This window comes from Myripristis murdjan, chromosome 1 (assembly GCF_902150065.1).
Source record: "Myripristis murdjan chromosome 1, fMyrMur1.1, whole genome shotgun sequence".
In the NCBI taxonomy this organism is placed as follows: domain Eukaryota; kingdom Metazoa; phylum Chordata; class Actinopteri; order Holocentriformes; family Holocentridae; genus Myripristis; species Myripristis murdjan.
The window spans coordinates 10,588,509-10,607,119 of record NC_043980.1 but is presented as its reverse complement, the minus strand read 5'-3'; the positions used below and the strand labels follow the sequence as shown (position 1 = coordinate 10,607,119).

The following is an 18,611-nucleotide window of genomic DNA, read 5'->3' as shown; positions in this document are numbered from 1 at the left end:
TTTTGTTTTGTTTTTTTCTTGTTTGTGACTTGTGAACACACTCGACTCAGTATCAACATGACTGTTGTTTCCCTTTAACAGTGCATTTATTGATAGTTCATTTACATCAATGGATACAGAGCACATACACACCACAGGCTACAGTGACAGATATCAGGTCAGAGGGAGAGGCCGTCGCCCTCTCAGCCTCACACTGGGATACTTGAATTTGTCAGCTTGTTTTTTTTTGTTTGTTTGTTTGTTTTTTAACATCAGCGAACCTGCAAGAGGTATCAAACATCCCAGTTTTTCAAATTCAGTGCATCGATAAAGTTCATCCACTCGTGAAGCGGGCAGTTGGTTAGAACAATGGAAATAAAAAGAAGGCAAAATTGTACATCTGCACATTGTTCCCAACATCCACTGTGGGCAACAGGAATGACTAGAAACTAAATGACTCCCACCCCCTGCTTTTTTCTTCTTCAAAATGGGGCCGCGTGTAAAAACCTGTGCCAACAGTTGGATTCCTGCCTGCTTCGACTCACACAAATCATCCCAGCTGAGTGTTAAAAGATGTAATGTTATCATAAATAACCTGTCCATCAAAGATGTCATCTCTATAATGAACCTTAATATCGATGGTGAGATGAAACTCGTCAGCAGTGATTTGCCTGCACTCTGTGTTTCGCGTGCCAGATGTGCACATTACATCTGATTTGGTCTGAGAGAATTAAAATCCTGGTTCTTTTTCAACCAGTCACAGGGAGGGCGTGTGTCCAGGCAGGAACTAAACACTCCAGTGGCTTATTGGACTTCTACTGAACACAACTTGGAAAAAAGTCTCCAAGCCATAGTGTAAATTAGTAAAGTCCAAAATACACTCCCACCTGAATTATTTTACTGATCGGCCGAAGACAGAGTGCACTCTGCACAGCGGCTGGTGACTTGCCGAGGCGTCAGGTGGAGCTGACTAACTTTCCACCTGCAGCCAGAACGCACCAAACTGTGTGGCTGTTCATCAGTTTATCTGTCAAGGCTGATGTTTGTTCAGAGGCTCTGAGTCCTCACAGCGTGACAGCGGTCAGCTCTCACGCCACGCCGCCAAACACCGCATGTGCTTGTTAAAAAGTCTAGACTCATCTAGACTGAGACTGGTTCCTTCAAACAGTGTGAAACGAACTGAAGCGTTGGAACGAAAACACATTTCAGTTTATATGGAGCCACTGTTTCTCTGAATTCATCAGACTGGGAATGGGAATGTTAAAGGCCACCTGAGAGGACACACCGTTCATGTTGGACAGGGATCAGTCGGTGCAGTGATGGGACTCCTCTGCTAAACTGCACAGGACTGGAGCCAAATGCTTCCCCGTCTGTAGAATTCAGCTGGATTTTCACCAGTGTAGAAAACTGAGTACATGAGGCCCTTTTCAAATGTAGCACAGCACACTGAAACATGAAAGAAAACCTAAATGGCTTTGGAAACAATGTATTGCACACACACACACACACACACACACACAAAAAGAAGATTTTAGCCTCACTGTAAACAGGAATACATTTGTTCACATTTTGCTCGGGTTAATTTCTGAAACAAGACGACCAAAACTCCACACCGCCTCAGCTGATTGGCCTCTGTTAAAACACTGCAGTCAGACTGTAAAACAAATTTATTCTTTTTTCTCTGTCTGACATACCGATGGGAATCTACTTAATAAAAACGTTTGCCAATATTCTGTAACTCCTGAAAACAAAATGGTGGTGTGAGTGACTGAAGTTTAAAAACGGTCCAAGACCCCTCAGTGGAGGGTTTTGTTTTACAGAGAGATATGGCTTGGGAAACGACGAGGATAAGTTACGAGAGAAAACGAGGTTTAAGACTAGATGCAGCCGAGAACAAGGCTTCATTGAAGTTCAGCTCAGAGAGGAAGCGGGGATTCTGAGCACTGGATTAGCAAGGATTATTAGACTGTCACCTCTACATCATCTGCTCTGCTCCCATTCATATTCTGGCCGGTGCGGCGACTGTGCCAGCCTGGTCGACTCACATTTCCGGCTCTGCTTCAGGCTGCAGGCTCGTGGGCTTCCCAGTGTTCAGACTACATGATACAACATTTAAAAATTTCTTTAGCAGCAGCTCTGTGGTCACATTTCCTCAGAGATTAAAGTTTGGGTGCTGAAAGTGACCTTCTTTTACTCTTGCTCAGTTTCTACTGATTTTCTTGCTGGGCTGTAGTGTCAAATTGGTGGCCAGTGCTTTTAATTCCCCGTTGTGAACATCATGATTTGGTTTTACTGGCCGCGCTGTGGAAAAGCAGCTCAACGCCACGAGGAAAAAACCAGGAGGTATGTTTTCATTTATCAGTTTTCGGTGTAAACTCTCTCCATTACAGTGAAGCGAGCTGCTCACTGGTGTAAAGATGTATCAAATAAAGTGCGTTCAAGACAACTGAGAGCTGTTTGCTTCACCGCTGTGTGTGTTTTTTCCCTCTGGCTTGAAGCTCTGAGCTACCCCCTCGTCTTGAATCAACTGAAGACCTGGGAGGAAAAACTAGGACTGGACAGCATCATCATCGTTCTGAGTAGTGGCTTCCATCCTCTACCTTTTGTGCAAAACATAATCTATAGAATTAAAAAAGATTCAGTGGCAATATCCATAAATCTTCCACAATGCTGCAGAAGTTTTTTGCTTCAAAATAAATAATGACATATCATACAGACTTTTCTTTTCTGATGGATGTGTGTTTATGGTCTAGTTGAAAATGTAAATTTGGGAGGCCTGCTCATATCTCAATATCTCAAACATCCATTTAAGATTTGCTTGGCTAAAACTCAGCCACTGAGATGCATGCAGTGACTAAAAATGTAAAACAAAATGTAAGCCAAAAAAAAAAAAAACATCAGATTGTCATTGTATCTGTGCTGTGCGTCACTTCTGTCAGGCTCCATGTGACACTTGTCCACCTTGTTTTTCCTCCACAGGACAGACCACAAACTAATTGAGCCAAACTTAAAAAAACAAACAAAAACAAAACAAAACACACAAACAAACAAAAACGCATCCACTATAAAATGCAGCCCATTTGGCTTTGTGCAACAAAAACTCCAAATACAAAAACAACAACAAAAAAAAACAATACAAAATATAAAATGTAAGGTAAAGACACAGGAAGTATTCCAGCAGCTGCATGCTTCTTTTGCCTCCTCAAAAGGCAAAACACAGTCGGGTTCCTCACTAAAATACTAAAACTCCCTTTAGACCGAGGGAAGAGACGAACTACAGTTGTCCTGCGATGAAGACGAGTGTGTGCCAGGAAACTTCTGGAAAACGTGTTAAAATCCAACTGCCACTCCACTGGGAAATCAATCAGTCCGTGAGTCTTTAAATCTGCGGTGTGCTTTCACGTCCCCTCCATGTTTGTCTCAGAGTCACCGTCGCTTTTGGGAATGTGAGTGGGTGTGTTTCCTCTGCCGGCCTCCCTCAGGTCCTCGGGCCAGGGGGCGGGGCTCCGTCTGCAGTCAGGCGGTGGTGAGGACGGCCTCTTCGGGGTCGGGGTCCTTGCTGTCGTCCCCGCCGCTAGACGAGCGGCTGCTGAGGTCGGCCACACCCGACTCCAGGTCGCTGCAAGTGGAGAGGTCATCGGGGTCGTGACCTTTGACCTGGACAGGCGGTCCTAAAGGCAGGGTGAGAGCAGGGTCGTCCGTCGCCGCCTTCTGACTGGCCGACGCGGCGGCGAGGGCGAGACCGTAGTCCTGTGCGGGGCTGGTGATCGGGTACGTGTAAGTGGTGGGCGGGTCCGGCCCGCAGTACCTGGGACGCAGCTGGCTAGTCCTCCTCCTCGGAACCGTGATCTTCTCCCACGTGATTGGCTTCCCGGTCAGGGCTGCTATCCTCTGCAGGCAGGAGGAGAGGAACGATTACGTCTCATAACTAGCCAACAGGTTTTTCATTTAGAGCATCATCAGTAATGTTTCCAAACGTTCTCAGTGTGTGTTGTGCATGAGGGTCAGAGGTAGGGATTGTGGATGATTGACAGATTGTCACCGCTGATCAACGCTCCAGTTGGACACCGGCTCTCTGAGACACAAAACAGTAAACCTTTACAGGATAGTCTGACATTCATTTGTCATCTTTGAGCTTGAATTTGGATATTAAGCAGTTTGGCTCTGAAAATCTGCGATCTGAAGCCGCTCAAATCATTCAGATGTATTTAGTCCTCAGTCTGATGTACAGAGTCCTGACTGGCACTGCTGGGGAAGCTCTGCATGCCACACAGCTGCCCTCAACATAAATAAATACAGCATTATCAACTGCACTCATGTAGAATCTGAATTCAATGTAAAATTGTCTTTATAACATTTGATCTCAACAACTTTGACATGAAAAAGGTCTGAGCAGGCGAATCTGTCAGCTTTAGGTCACAGCAAAGAATCTGATCAGAGCACGAGAGCCTCTTCAAAATAAAATAATGCAGCTCCCCTCTTTCCTTTTCTGACCAAAAAACAGCGAGTAGATGCCATCATTAACTACACCAGGGCTGCTGCACGCTTTTACACACCAAATATAAGACTCTTTAAGACTTTCTCAAGATCACATAAAATACTAAATAATAGATATACTTTTTTTACATATACTTTGCTGCATAAATTGCAACATTACATCACTGAATCATTGAAAACAGATTTTAGTGGGCTTGGGAGAGATATTTACCATTCACACTTCAGTCAACAACACTAGTGCTGCAGATCACGTCAGCTCAAGGTTAAATTTACACTTCCCCATTTAGCTGTTGCTCACAAACTGTCATCAGGTACACAAAACAACTGGATGGTAGTAAAATATTGAAATAACCGTTAAGTTAGCTCTGGATCATTTTTAATTTCTATTTTTCCATTTTTTTTTTTTTTTTTGAGAGACAAGCTTAAAGTTTAATACTACGTTTAGTAAAAATAAGGCATTTTAAGACACTGTATGACCTTAAATTTTGAAATTCTACTTTAAGACTTTTTAAGGATCTGTGGCAACCCTGTATGCCTAAACAAAAGACTAAACTTCAAACAGCTGCACTTGAATTTGGCTTCTCCACCGCCTCTGGAGGTTTCCTCTTGTTTTGTTTTTGTCATCTCTCTTGAATGAGGCCTGCGTAAAGAACAAAGCATCAGCCTTCTTTCATAAATCTGCTTCAGAGCTCCAGTCGCTGTATGAATGTGTGGCTCCCGGCATTCAAGCCCATCTGAGCTCTGGGCTCTGTCTAAACGAAGGCTTCCTATTGGAGCGTTGAGCTGTGGACGTTGGGGTTGTGGTGGTGTGCTGTTGGGGGGGAGGGGTGTCTGTGTGTTGTATGCCTTGTCTGGAGCCCGGGTGGTGGTGGGCGGTTCCTCCTGGCGGTACCTCCTGGTGATTGGTCAGCTCCTCCTCCAGCTGCTGGGACTCCTCCCTCACGGCGGACAGGAAGTCGGCGGGCGACTGGCGAGGAGTGGCCGACTTCTCGACGTGGTTGTACAGACCCTTCCACATTCTGGAGACCAGCGAGAGAGGAGGGCAGAGGGGGAAAGATGGAGGAATCAGTCAAAAAGAAGAAAAGTTTTTGCTGACACTGCTGACAATCACATGAACCCCTTGACTTTCTGGAGAGTAAGATCCATAAAAACATCACAAGAACAGTGCATTGGCCAGTTTCTACAAGTTAAATTTAAGATTTTTTAAGACATTTAATGCTATTTGGAACTGAATGTAAGACAAATGTAAAAACCAAAATGAAGAAATAAAACAGACCAGCCTATTTTTAATTGAACATAGCTCATCAGTATTGTTAAAGGACATTGAGTGAAATTGTGTTTGGCTAAGCAAATACAAAAAGCAGACCAACTGCAAAACCTGCTCTGGGTTACTAAGAGAAAGGAGATGAGGGTGAAAGAAACCTCTCTTTACATGGTGAAAAAACAAGACCTCAAACAACTGCTATATAATACATTCTAACTGTTAAAGACCTGTAAGACATCCAGCAGAAATATAAGTAGTTAGAAGATTAGTAACAGATGTTAACAGGAATAACGTTTCAAAGTCAGAGTCACTACAATTATATCAAACACATTTGAATTTCATAACTGGAATGTAGTCTCTTTTTCACGGCATAGCACAAAGGAAATTGCAAAAGCTGCAATATATTTTGCCCTCTGTGTTCGTTTTTCCCGACACGTCGTGAGTTTGGCTCAGCTGTAAGCTGAAAGTGGCAAGTCTGTCAACCCGGTCGTACGTGTGCGATAAGTCTAGTGGAAAATGCCCAGTGTTTTTATAATGTGTTAGGATTTTAAAGTTGTGTAGTGTCAGCACAGCCTTACCTGCCCTCTCTCTCTCTGTGTCAGTGTGTGTGTGTGTGTGTGTGTGTGTGTATGCGTGTGAGAATGGTGTAATAGCTCACTTGAAGCAGTAGGGGGTGGTGTTGGGTCTCAGGACGCCCTGGCTCTGGCTCTGCTCAGCCTTGTACAGAGGGTTGGTGTACTCAGCTCTGTCCTTCCACAGCTGACTCCACACAGAGTGACTCCGCTCCCGCAGCCTGCCATCAACAACAACAACAACACACACACACACACACACACACACACACATTCAGTCTCACATCAGCTATTCTTCCAAGATGGTTTGTAGTAAGCAGTAAATAAAAAATGACCACATCATTTAAAAGACACTACTGCAGAGTTGGGACTCAAAGCTACACCATCAACATGTTTATGTAAAAATCTGCCCTTTTTATCCGCCTGAATCCAAAGTGATGCTGCGACAGAGAACAATGTATCATCACCACAAACCTCATGGTTACACAAATTAAATTCCGGTGTCAGTCATATATAGATTGGCAGAAAATGTTCTCTGATGAATTTGAGGGAAACCTAATCTGTCTCCTGAACAGTGGGAGCAGCTCTCCCTCCAGAGAAAGCTGAACTCTCCAACATTAGATCTTTTGCCTCTCTTATTTCTTTCAGTATACAGCCAGTGAGCCGCACACAGTTTGTCTATTTCAAACATTTATCTATTCAGGGAAGGCCAGTTGCCGAGTGCAGCTTCAAGGTGACATGATGTTTTTAAGAAATGGAGAGTTATGTTTGTGGACTATAAGTCATGCGTGTGTGTGCATACCAGTGTGTTTTTTTACTTTAGACATCAAAAGTGTACACAGCATTTCAAATTCTCTTCTTTTCAGTGTGTTGATGCCTGAAAAACTACAAAAGCCCATTAAAACTAACCCTGACCCATTAAATCAGACTTTTTCATTTACATTTGGACAGACAAAAAGTGAGTGGCTGCTCATTTCTAACGCATTAAAGTGTGCACACCTTGAAATTAATATTTGGTGTCTTTGGTTAGTCTAATGTGTGTGTGTGTGTGTGTGTGTGTGTGTAAAGGCCCTACTTCATATCCCTGCGTTCCTTCTGGCAGTTGCCCAGGAAGGTCCCGTACTGACAGGAGTACACGTGTGTGTGTATGGCGATGAGGAAGCGCTCGTTGAACTCGAAGGCACATGGGAACTGCTCCGACAGCTGCCACACACACTCCAGGAACTGGTCGATGACCGGAGACACTTCTTTAGGGTCCCCATCCAGATGGCCGTACCTGTCGGACCGGGACAGAGTGGAAACTGTAGCCCTCACTCTCTTTACTGTCTATTACACACACTCTCTCACACTCACACACACACGCGCGAGTAGATGTCCCTCTTTCAAATTGCACATATTACCCTTTCAAGACATTTTTACAAGGTTCACAATTCATATCATTATACAGCCAAAAAAAAAAAAAAAAAAAAAAAATCTGAAAATGTCCCCTTATCCCCAGTAAATCCCTTTGAATGATCTCCCAGTCACCTGGAGCCACTCTTTACTTTATAGCTCGAGACATTACAAGGCTGAGTCTCTTTTCTCTGGCTTCAGGAAAGAGTTTTAACAAGATTTATTGGACTGTCTAAACTGAGGAGTAACTGAGAAAACTCTTGAACTGATCCTTTGGGTGATCATTATAATGGCTGTGTCTCTGGAGAAGGAGACAGCTCTCGGTTATGGGGCAGGGTCTGGAAGAACCTAAAATATTGTTTTGACCTAAATATGCTGACTTTAAAACCTACTTCTCTACTTTCTGTCTGTCCTACCCACATTCACAGCCTTTCTCCTCCATTCAGAGCCAACCAGTCATTTCTCACTTTAAATCTTTCTGCACGTTGGGTGAAAGTGAGCCCAGAAATTCGCTCCACTGGAGAGGATTTTTTTCCTGGTGAATGCAGTGTTCAGGTGTCACGTGTACCTGATCTGAGCCTCCATCCAGTAAAACAAGAAGTCCAAGGGAGCAGGACAGCTTTGACAAGGCTGGTCTGTCTAACACACACTGTCCACACAGATAATTAAGCTGCTAATCCATTCATCTCCACTGGCTAATCAACTGCCATGTCAAAAAAGTCAAAACTTCCTGTGTTCTCACAAATGTAACTGAGGTTGTGTGTGTTGGACCTAATCACACACAAAGCTGCATTCAAACTCTCAGAAACTCCCTCTATGTCAAATACATTATATGCAGTTAGACTGAAATGATTTTTCCAATTGTTCACAAAATCTGTGCATCTGAGCAATTGGGAAAATGTATCTTTTTTTTTTCCTTAAATTTATTTGGATCGAATCTTTTATACACAATCACACATAAGCATACAGAATATTTATATGTTTTTATTTCACATTGAAATTGGTAATTCAAAAGTCAAAATCTTAAAACAATCGTGAACATGTTTCAATAAAATTTAAATACTTAAGACTCTGATTTGCCTCCACAGTTACTGACCTGTGTGAAAACTTGTGCCCGAAGGAAACCCAATCTCGCTCTATGAGCACCTGCAGGCCAGGAGGAGGAGGAGGAGGAAAAGAGGAAGGAGAACAAGAGTAAAAAGAAGAAGAGGAAGAAGAAGAAGAAAAGAATATTGAGAGCAGGGAGAAGTTTGTAGGGCTCAAGCTTTGTTTCAGGATGCTCACACCACTGACAGAAAACACTGGAAACAAGGGAACACCTTTTGGTGTGGAATTAAGAGTCCTCACAAGTTAAGCACTAAGTGTGTTGTGTGTGTGTGTGTGTGAGAGAGAGAGAGAGAGAGAGAGAGAGAGAGAGAGAGAGCTTTGGCCTGTTACCATAAGTCCTTTAATTGTTCTGTAGAATGGGTCCAGCAGCACACTGGCAACAGAGCAGGCCTGGGCCGTCCTGTCCCACCCATCTGAACAATGAACCAACACACTGACCCCCTCATCTGCCACCGCCTGAGAGAGAGACAAAGAGAGAGAGACAGAGAGAGAGAGACAGAGAGAGAGAGACGGAGAGAAAACACTTATCTTTCATGTCTAAATGTTCTCCTCTCACTTCCTCTTGCAATATTTATGTCCTTTAATTTGATAGTAAACAGTTTATCTATGTTGCTCCTCGTCCACAACAACCATGTCGATCAGCATTCACATGTTACCATCCCAGTGGTCTGATACCTGTTTGCTTTGTGTTGTTTATGTTTCTGTACTACAAACATACCTGTCACACTGATGAAGCTAAATGTGTTTTTGATTTCCTCCACAGTTGTTTTGTTGGTCTGTGTAAACTGGTTTCATTAATAACTGGATTATAATCAGACAGAGCAAAAACTGTCATTTGAGTCTCAATAAAATCCAGTCACCAAGGATTCATGTCAATGCAGGTAGAAAGTCATGTGCATGCCTGTGGTTGTGTGTGTGTGTGTGTGTGGTGTGTGTGTGTGTCCACACCCTGGCTATGAAGACCCCGGCATCCAGCACAGCTTTGATATGTTTGAGCCAACCAGAGTTCTCCAAACCCCACAGGAAGTCAGTCATGGACGGGGACCGCAGCTCGCCCACTGCACAGAGGGAGAGAGGAGAGGTTATCACACACACACACACACACACACACACACACACACACACACATACATACAGTTGCATGTGATAATGTGGACACTTCACTTTCTCTCCTTCGCTCTGTCTCACACAACAACTTTCTCTTCCCTCTTTCCTCTCCACTCTTCTTCATTTACTCAACATACACGCATGCACACACACACACACACACACACACACACACACACACACACACACACACACACACACACACACACACACACACACACATACATTGTTCTTACCATCTATGATTTTTTGCTGGCTGCTCCTCATCACGTGAATGTTTTCGATGCCAATGAACTGCAGCTTGATGTTGGTGTAATGGTCCTCACTCTCATAACCTTTACCTGCTGCTCGATTAGCCATGGCATTCAACTAGACACACACACACACACACACACAAAACCACACCCACACACACACATGCATGAACACACAAACAAGACGCATTAGAATTCTCTAGTTCAAATGCAGTCATTTACGGAAGTAGCAGCTGGAAGTGTGTGTGTGCGTGTGGATGTGTGCATGTGTGTGTGTGTGTGTTACCTTGGGCCTCGTGTCCACCACATAGATGTAATCACTACCAGGGTTGGATTTCATCACAGTCTGCAGCATCAGCTCGTCCTCCTGGCAGCGCCCACTGAACCCTGACAGAGGCTGACTGCACCGACACACTGCTGCCTGCATGGCAACAGATCATCATCGTCATCATCATCATCGTCATCATTATAATCATCATTATCATCATCATCATCATCATCAAAGTCCATTTCACTGGTATCGATCTGATCAGTTTTCAGTCTGTGTGTGTCCTGATATGATACCATTCACTGCATGACAAGCTGGATTTTGGGGCCCGTGAGTGCCTGCAGACTTATTCTCAACACCAAATGGCCATTTACACTTCTCTATAAGGGGGGCTCATCGCTCTATTGACTCTTCTTTCAAAAAAACAGCCTCTGATCTGCGGAGCAGGGTATCACATGCCAAAAGAATAAGACATCCTTTATAGTATGTATTGATTTGTAACATTACAGGCCTCCATTGCATAATATGTAACCTTAACTTGTTAAAAAAGGCATACTGTACATGCAGTGACTGGATTGGCATTACCACCTTGTGCACAAAGTGAAATCTCACTTTTTGAGTTTAATATTTACAGTGAGTTGACAGTAAACACATCCCCCAGTGTCCCTGCTGTGTGTTTCCCACTGACCAGTGTGTCCTGGTGGAAGTAGGACAGAGCAGGGAAGCGTCCTCGACTCCTGAACCTGGAGCTGCCCACAATGATGGCCGGCGTGGCTGACTTTGGAACAAACAGCTCTGACGGGTACGTATCACACACCTGGCAGGGGAGAGAGATCAGGAACCCGCAGGTGAATAATGACTTTTACATAGCAACACTTTCAATATTGATTATTTTGTATTGGGCTGTGTAACTGCCAATACAGTGCAGGTAGAGATAACAGTGTTGAGTTTTATACCTATGATTAGAATATTCATCATTATATATTCTCTTACATTATATAGCCTCTAACGTAAATACAGTCACATTACTGTCACAACTATTGCTCATGATGCTGAGGACCCTGAAAACCCCTGTCAAGGACCTCTCTGGGATCCCCAGACACCAATTTTAGAACCACTGATCCAACCAGAAGAAGCTTCAAACAGGCCGTTATATAACACCATCTACCAAAAGATGGACACAATAATTTTCTCAGAACTATAAACACTATTCCCGTTTTCACACATGCACCAGATTTGTTGATTTTTTGGTGAAAAACTCTACACACAAATCCCTTCAGTTATCACTGGCAGCACTATTTGTTCATTTAGAAATCACTGCTACTCAATCTCATTAACACACAGTTCTCCTGATGTAAAGACTGCATGTCAAAACTGTCAGAAACAGGATTTCCTTGATGGTCTGAGAGATAACATCTATCAACTATTGGTTGTTAGACATTATCAACCGTTATTCATTTCAGGATCAGGTTTTTACAGCAGTGTTTTGAAATGATCTCACCAGTGTGTAATGGCTATTCTGTGGTGTGTGTCTATGTCTGAAGGCAAAGTTTGGATTAGATGGGGGATTATATGGTTTTGAGTGGAGAGTTTGACAAGGAAAGTTGAAGTCTGGGAGCATGAATGTGTAGTTTTGTGTTTGTGTTCAGAGTTTTAGGAAATAGAGCATAATTTCAAGAACTGTGCCTTAGTGATCAAGCAAAACTGTAACATAACTGGAGAGCAGTGCAGTCATGACTGTATTGCACACAATATCTGGCCAACAACTCCCATCCTTTTATGACAAGACATAAGATCAGAACAAGACCAAAGCCACACTGTGCTAAATGTAACATTTTCTCTAAATACTGTATATAGCACAGTCAAAAGAACTGGGATCATGAGATGTTGGTGCCACATTCTGTAGTTTCCCTTTCTAGTTTCCCTTTTAGTTGCTTTGAAGAACTAAGCTTACCTTATAGTTAAACTGACAAGAACTGGCAAGACAAAGATTTTACAGAGTCAAGCTTGCAAACTCTAGAATGACTCCATGTGAAATACTAAATCAAAGCACAATTGCTGCTTTTTTTTTTTTTTTTGACCTGTTTTAGAATGCTTCAACGCATCTTTTTCAGAAGAGATCTAAAAATCCTGTCAAGTAACTTGTGAGCTCACCTTAACATAAAGTGCATTGACACTCACCCCTTATTTCTTCAAACACATTTAAAGTCCCTTATTTGTCTGCATCTGCTTTCACTTGATCTTGCTCCTGTGTTGTTATGAATAAATAAAAAAAAAAACTTTTTCTACCTGGCTGTTATTTTTACACTTTATCCTTCTGTATTTGAATATTTGTTCGATCTTGGGTCAGGGTACTGTGGCCCTGACTCTTGGACTTCCTCCTATTTGCTGCTTGTAATTTTGGTGACCCAGGATTTGATGCTTATTCTGATGTTGCTCTGGCTGGATTTGTGTGTATATCATCCTAATGCCTAACATCCAAACTGTCAACATAAAGACTCAGACTGACCCTGTATTCGCTGTTGGCTGCAGTAGCGACCCAGAGGTTATTGGGGACTCCCATCCTCCTGTAGTCGGCCATGAGGTCTATGAAGTTCCAGGACTCCTCTCTCTCCTCTTTGTTCACATTGGGATTGAAGGACAGACAGTACAGCTCACTGTACTTCTCTGGAGAGGAGAGGAGAGGAGAGGACAGGAGAGGAGAGGAGAGGAGAGGAGAATTGACCCAAACCTCCATTATAATTGAAGACATTTCAGTGTGCTTTACAGTTGGCAAAGATTAGGAGCAAAGCCCAAGCACACCCTCACAGAGAAACACCTTTTCCTGACAGCCTAGCCAGATGAGTGTGTAAATCTATACAATCTTTCAAACACACACACACACACACACACACACAAACAAACGCACACCTGGTCGTGACAGCCTGGCCAGTGAGGCGTGGATGTCCATACAGTCTCTCTCCTGTGGGATGAGGAGCTGGATGACCCGGAAGTCCTTACAACGCAGGATCAGCTGACTTCCTGCAGGCGTGGTGGGTGGCCTCTCCACACTGCTCACCATGCTGTGTAACACCTGACACACACACACACACACACACACACACACAGACATACATATATTGTGTCATCGATCGTGTGATGTGGATTGCTCAGCATGAAATGGCATCATCAGCTCATGGGAAGAAGAAAAAAAAGAAGTACATTATTTTATCATCCAATTCATACAAGCTAATAGGAAATTTGTCTTCTCCACTGCTACTGCACTAGACACTCTTATTGCCTGTTAGTTGAAATCTGACACCTCTGAATGCTTTTAGTATCTAATCAGACCCCGAGGAACGAGGCAAGCTGCTCATCTGTCTCCCAGGGGGGAAGGGAAGCATCTGCCTGCCCTTTGTCTGGAAAATTTCAAATATACACTAGGGCTGAACAATTAATAATCATATTATCAAATATGTGACAAATGTGTGATAAAACATCGCTTTAAATAAAGTATTATGGTGCTACAGAGATGTCTTGGCCAACAAATTGTATTTTCCAGATGAAAGAAAACTTGTTTGTTGCAAGCCTCAGCAGAAAAAAAATAAATAAATCACACCATCAACATTTTTTGTAGAGCAGGAGTGGAGCAGCAGATGTCAGCTGCACTATTATCTATATGATATTTCAGACTTTCCAAAAAATTCTGATTTTCCATCACTTTCCTTAACTAAGTCAACAGAGCGTTTCCATACAAAAGCTTCACAAAGCTTTCCAGTGCCAAGTCATCATGAAAACCCAGTAATGAAGCAATAATACATGACAGAAAGTCTATATATTCATATCATGAGGCCACAAGCCACTGCACAGACGTGCTTGTTTCATTTCCTCTGTGCTTCAAAGCAACAACTTGTTTCTATGGTGATTTGGGGTTGTTTCTACTTGTGTGTCATAGATCCTGGATTTATTGATTTTTTTTGTTTAGCTATTGACTGTTGAACCAATTCTGGAGACTACGGTTGGACTGATGAATTGGCTGAATGATATCAGCTTTAAAAAATATGTATATCATATCAGTCTTGAACAAATTTTTACTTCAATTCTTACTTGTGGAATTTGTAATTATTGTGCCCTTTATTTAGGTGTGTGTGTCATTAATACAACTGTAAAATGAACACAGGCCCATCTGAAAAGCTGAACCTGTTTTGGACATGTATTTGCACTACAATTCTTGAAAAATTCATACCAGGATCAGCCATTATGATGGGAAGATATGAGATATCAGGGGGAAAAACAAAACATATCATTCCATCCCTATTGAAGAAATTTCCATGCTGATTGACAGACAATATAATTACCTGAATTGACTCTGAACATCCTTGCTAGTAACTTAAACATAACTTTCTTAATAGTGTTGGATGGCATGTACAGGTTCAGGGTGAGGATCAGCCAACATTACATCTTTTTCAATGGTCATCAGATGAGAAAACATTACAAGTTACAGTCTCACATCTCCCACTTTTGTTCTTGTATTGGTGTTGTAGAAAGATGTGAATTTGACTTCTTCATAGGTTACAAGACATTTCTCTGACTAATACAGTGTATTACAGAAGATGTATCTGCAGTGACGTCTTGCTAAGCGTGTCAATGTGGAGAGACTTAGACGCTCACTCTAATGCCTCTCAGCAGAACATATTGCTCCTCAGTATTAACTGTTGCATAATATATATTTAGCCTACATTGCTGTTCACTTGCTGCTAACACAAGTCTGTCTGCACGTTTCTAGGATGTTCTCCATGAACATTCAGCCAGATTCATCCAGATTCCTGTGAAATCACATTGAGTACCATCAGTGTCTCCACTAAGTCAGTTTCCCCATTCACTGCCTGTCGAGCAGCTCCAGGATTACAGGAGAGTCTGAGCTCTCTACCCTGAAGATTTGAGGAAGACTTGAGATTTGCCTTTGGCTACTTTTACATGCCCACTAATATTCCTGTAAAGGGACACTGAGGAAGATTTATTTGCTGTCCAGTATCATAAAATGGCTATAATATACCTGTGGTGGGTTGATAAGGTTTTTGATTCACCAGGTATTGAGATGATTTCTGGCTTTCAAACCTCACACAAGGTTTTTGCAGCCTGCATAGGCTGAGTGTTGTTGGAACTAGTTTACTCCATTAATTTGTGGATGGCGGGACCCTCTTTCTTGGTGAGTCTATGAATGTGTAGCAGAGTGAAATGACTCCACTTGACATTACCATTAACCCTCGATCGATTATGTATTTTGCTGTACACATTCACTGTTTCAGTATTGGTACAGATTTATTTTGTCACATTGGATTTATTTTGTCACACTGGATTCGTCCACAAGGACGAGTTTTTGTGTTGTCATTTTATACATTAGCACCCATTACTGGACCCCCTGCAGATTTGGGGAGTGCACCCCAACATTTCTCTTATTCTGGCACCACTGAAATATTTCATTTTGAATGTTTAGAACATCATGTATAACTTTCTGTTTACAGGAAAATTATGGTATGTGAATAATGATTCCTGTGTGGTCAATGTGGGTAATTTATGTTGCATTTAACATTTATAACGTTCAATACACAGCAGAGAGACTTTAAGAAGAGCAAACTACCACTTGTTTTTTTCATCACACAATGCAAGCAAAAAGTATAGTGTTGCTACCTATGCAGAGATATTGAACAGCAGATTTTTACAGGTGCATATCAACAGCCTGTCCAGAATAAAACCTGAACCGTGACATGTACAAGTATCTGCACACATCAGGGTGTCCAGTGAGACTGAGCTGTCTGAGATGACATGCAGGTGGACTCTGGTCCTTTGCAATTGGGTTGGCATCTACTGCACACCTGTCTGGCCTCATGTCTCTGTGGTCACTCTCAAGATTTCTTCCGTTTTTCCCTGCTCCACCTCTGGAGTTTTTGGGGGAGTTTCTTCTTGCCAGCTGCAAGGATTAATTCAGGGTGTGTTGTTCTGTTTTGTTTGCTGTAAACTGGGTTTGTAAGGCCCTTTGAGAGATACACGGTGATTTGGGGCGCTGAATGAACTTGAACTTGAGGCGTGATGTGACGGTGGATGAAGGGAGACATGACGTCCTTGATGTCAACACAACTCATTAAATGCATCCATGCTGACTGCGACAAGGACAAAGTGTTCAAATCAGAGCTCACTGCTATTCCCAGCTTACCCACGTCTCCTTGCGTGTCTCTGGGTTGTTCTCCACAAAGATGGTGTGTGTGGCAGAGAGGTAGAGAGTTCCAACGCTGACCTTCCTCTGGCCGGACGACCGGTCCAGAAGACGCACATTTTCCACCTGACAGGGGCACAAGGGTAAAGATGGATGCACACAAAGTCAGAGACATAAAAAATACTTAGCTCAAACAAGACAAACACACCAAACTGTAATAACAGCTCACAGGGTCTCTCTGTCATGACTCATCATATAACACATGCTCAAATTAAAGCCTGTCTGACAATTAAGTTCATTCATTAACCACGGTTGTTGCATAGTTGCTTTGTAAGGAACCTGTGTAAGAATATCAAACCTCCAGTGTTTCCTCTGTCATTTCTCTCTTTGTTGTGGTGCCTTGGGTGCCAGCTCTAGTTTTATGTCTCATATTTGTCACTGTTTCAACTTCAGATACTAGTGTTAAACGTGTTTTGATGATACTATAATCAATATAGTCATTATTTCTGAAACAAATGACAGTGTTGATTAAAATTTCCAGCTCCATGTTGTGTGATACAGGCCTAATACATGTATGATGTCGAGTATGTAGGCTTATGCATGCTCTATTAAACCGTTAGGATGTGGAAATAATGGGGCTCCTGCCTGTGCGGGATCTTTGTGTCTTTGCCAGCATGACAAGACAGGAGGAAAATGGTGGTTACCAGCACAATGCACCGTCATGGTTGGGCATATGGAGGGGGGCTGGGGCTGGGGGGGCAGATACTGATGGTCAGATGGGTCGTTTCACATGGCAGACATGATTATTACTGACTGACCGTCTGTGGTTGCAGCGGCACTGGAGCATCCTAACAACCAGACGCACCAGTTTTGATGATAAGTTAGAGATAACGGCCATATCACTGGATCCATTATCGGACACTATTTGTTACCTCTGGCAAAATTTCAACCTTTCTTATAAATAATTTAGTTAAATTATTCAGTATAGCCGCATGCAAACCACTAATTAGTAATGTCAAATGGTTATAAAAGCATGTAGCTCTTGTTCGTTTTTTTGTGATCTGCGTATATTTTTCGTGTGATGGACGACAGCCGACGCAGCGCATAAAAATCTCCAAAATCGAGCCCCCGTCGGACACACAGACAAGGCTGGCCGCGGATTACTCTTAAAGCCGGGTTTTGTTTCTCCGCATCACTTCCCCCTTTCTGCTGGTCCACCAGATGATGACCCGGGCTCCACCTGTGAAGATGAGCCGGGGCGAGATCACACAGGAGGTCTACCGTACCTGCTAGCTGTCCGATAATAGACACCAAAACGTTACCGCTGGATTGACTCATACACACGGTGTTAATCAGTACTGTAACATCGGACGCAGAGTGAGAGAAAGACGGATGGATGGAGGAGGGTGGAGGGGATAGCCAGGGAGAGGGGTAACGTAGCGCACCATGAAAACGGCAAAACGATGAAAGGATAGCGTTACGCAGGTTAAAAAAAAATAAAAATAAAATAAAAATAAAGGACGACAACAAGAACCAAGACGCGGCATTTAGGAACCGTTACCTTGGGCGTCCGGATGTGCTCCATCACTGACAACCAAAATGGTGGAGATGGAGAAATACGAGCCCGAAGTGCTGTGTAGTTTTATCGTCAACGGTTATAATCCTTGTTCCAGCGGCACGTCGGCGAACGAGCTGGATCCTGCGCGGTTATTTCGTGACTGCCCTCGGATATTTTCCATGGTTTCTGTTTCTGTTTCTCTCTCCGACTCCCCGGTTTGTGCGGTCCAGCAGGAAGTCGTTAGCGGCTGCCTCTCGTTAACGTTAACCGACTTATCGCTCGGTCTCCCCGGTGGATCCAGTGGCGCTGATAACGGCTGCCATATATATGAACCGCTGTCAAGCTAGCGAGAATTCAAAGTGGTACCGCATCCTGTTTTGACCTTCAAAATAAAACCAGTTGTATCGTGGAAGGAATATA

General features: G+C 43.0%; 1 protein-coding gene across 2 annotated transcripts; it reads right to left on the bottom strand.

Moving 5' to 3' along the window:
• Positions 1-62: 62 nt before the first annotated feature.
• Positions 63-18,476, bottom strand: mtmr7b (myotubularin related protein 7b). Of its 2 annotated transcripts, none has more exons than XM_030053357.1 (14): positions 18,195-18,476; positions 16,634-16,759; positions 13,351-13,513; positions 12,950-13,107; positions 11,129-11,257; positions 10,459-10,593; positions 10,155-10,287; positions 9,760-9,869; positions 9,142-9,267; positions 8,801-8,850; positions 7,388-7,588; positions 6,399-6,533; positions 5,369-5,495; positions 63-3,870 (listed from the first exon to the last, which is right to left on the bottom strand). In XM_030053357.1, the coding sequence occupies exons 1-14, from the start codon at positions 18,216-18,218 to the stop codon at positions 3,496-3,498; spliced, it is 1,992 nt and encodes a 663-aa protein (XP_029909217.1). In that variant the 5' UTR covers positions 18,219-18,476; the 3' UTR covers positions 63-3,495. The 2 variants fall into 2 exon arrangements, with proteins under 2 accessions (XP_029909217.1, XP_029909223.1); XM_030053363.1 differs by having other exon boundaries at positions 3,656-3,870; positions 5,323-5,495.
• Between the last annotated feature and the right edge of the window lie 135 nt (positions 18,477-18,611).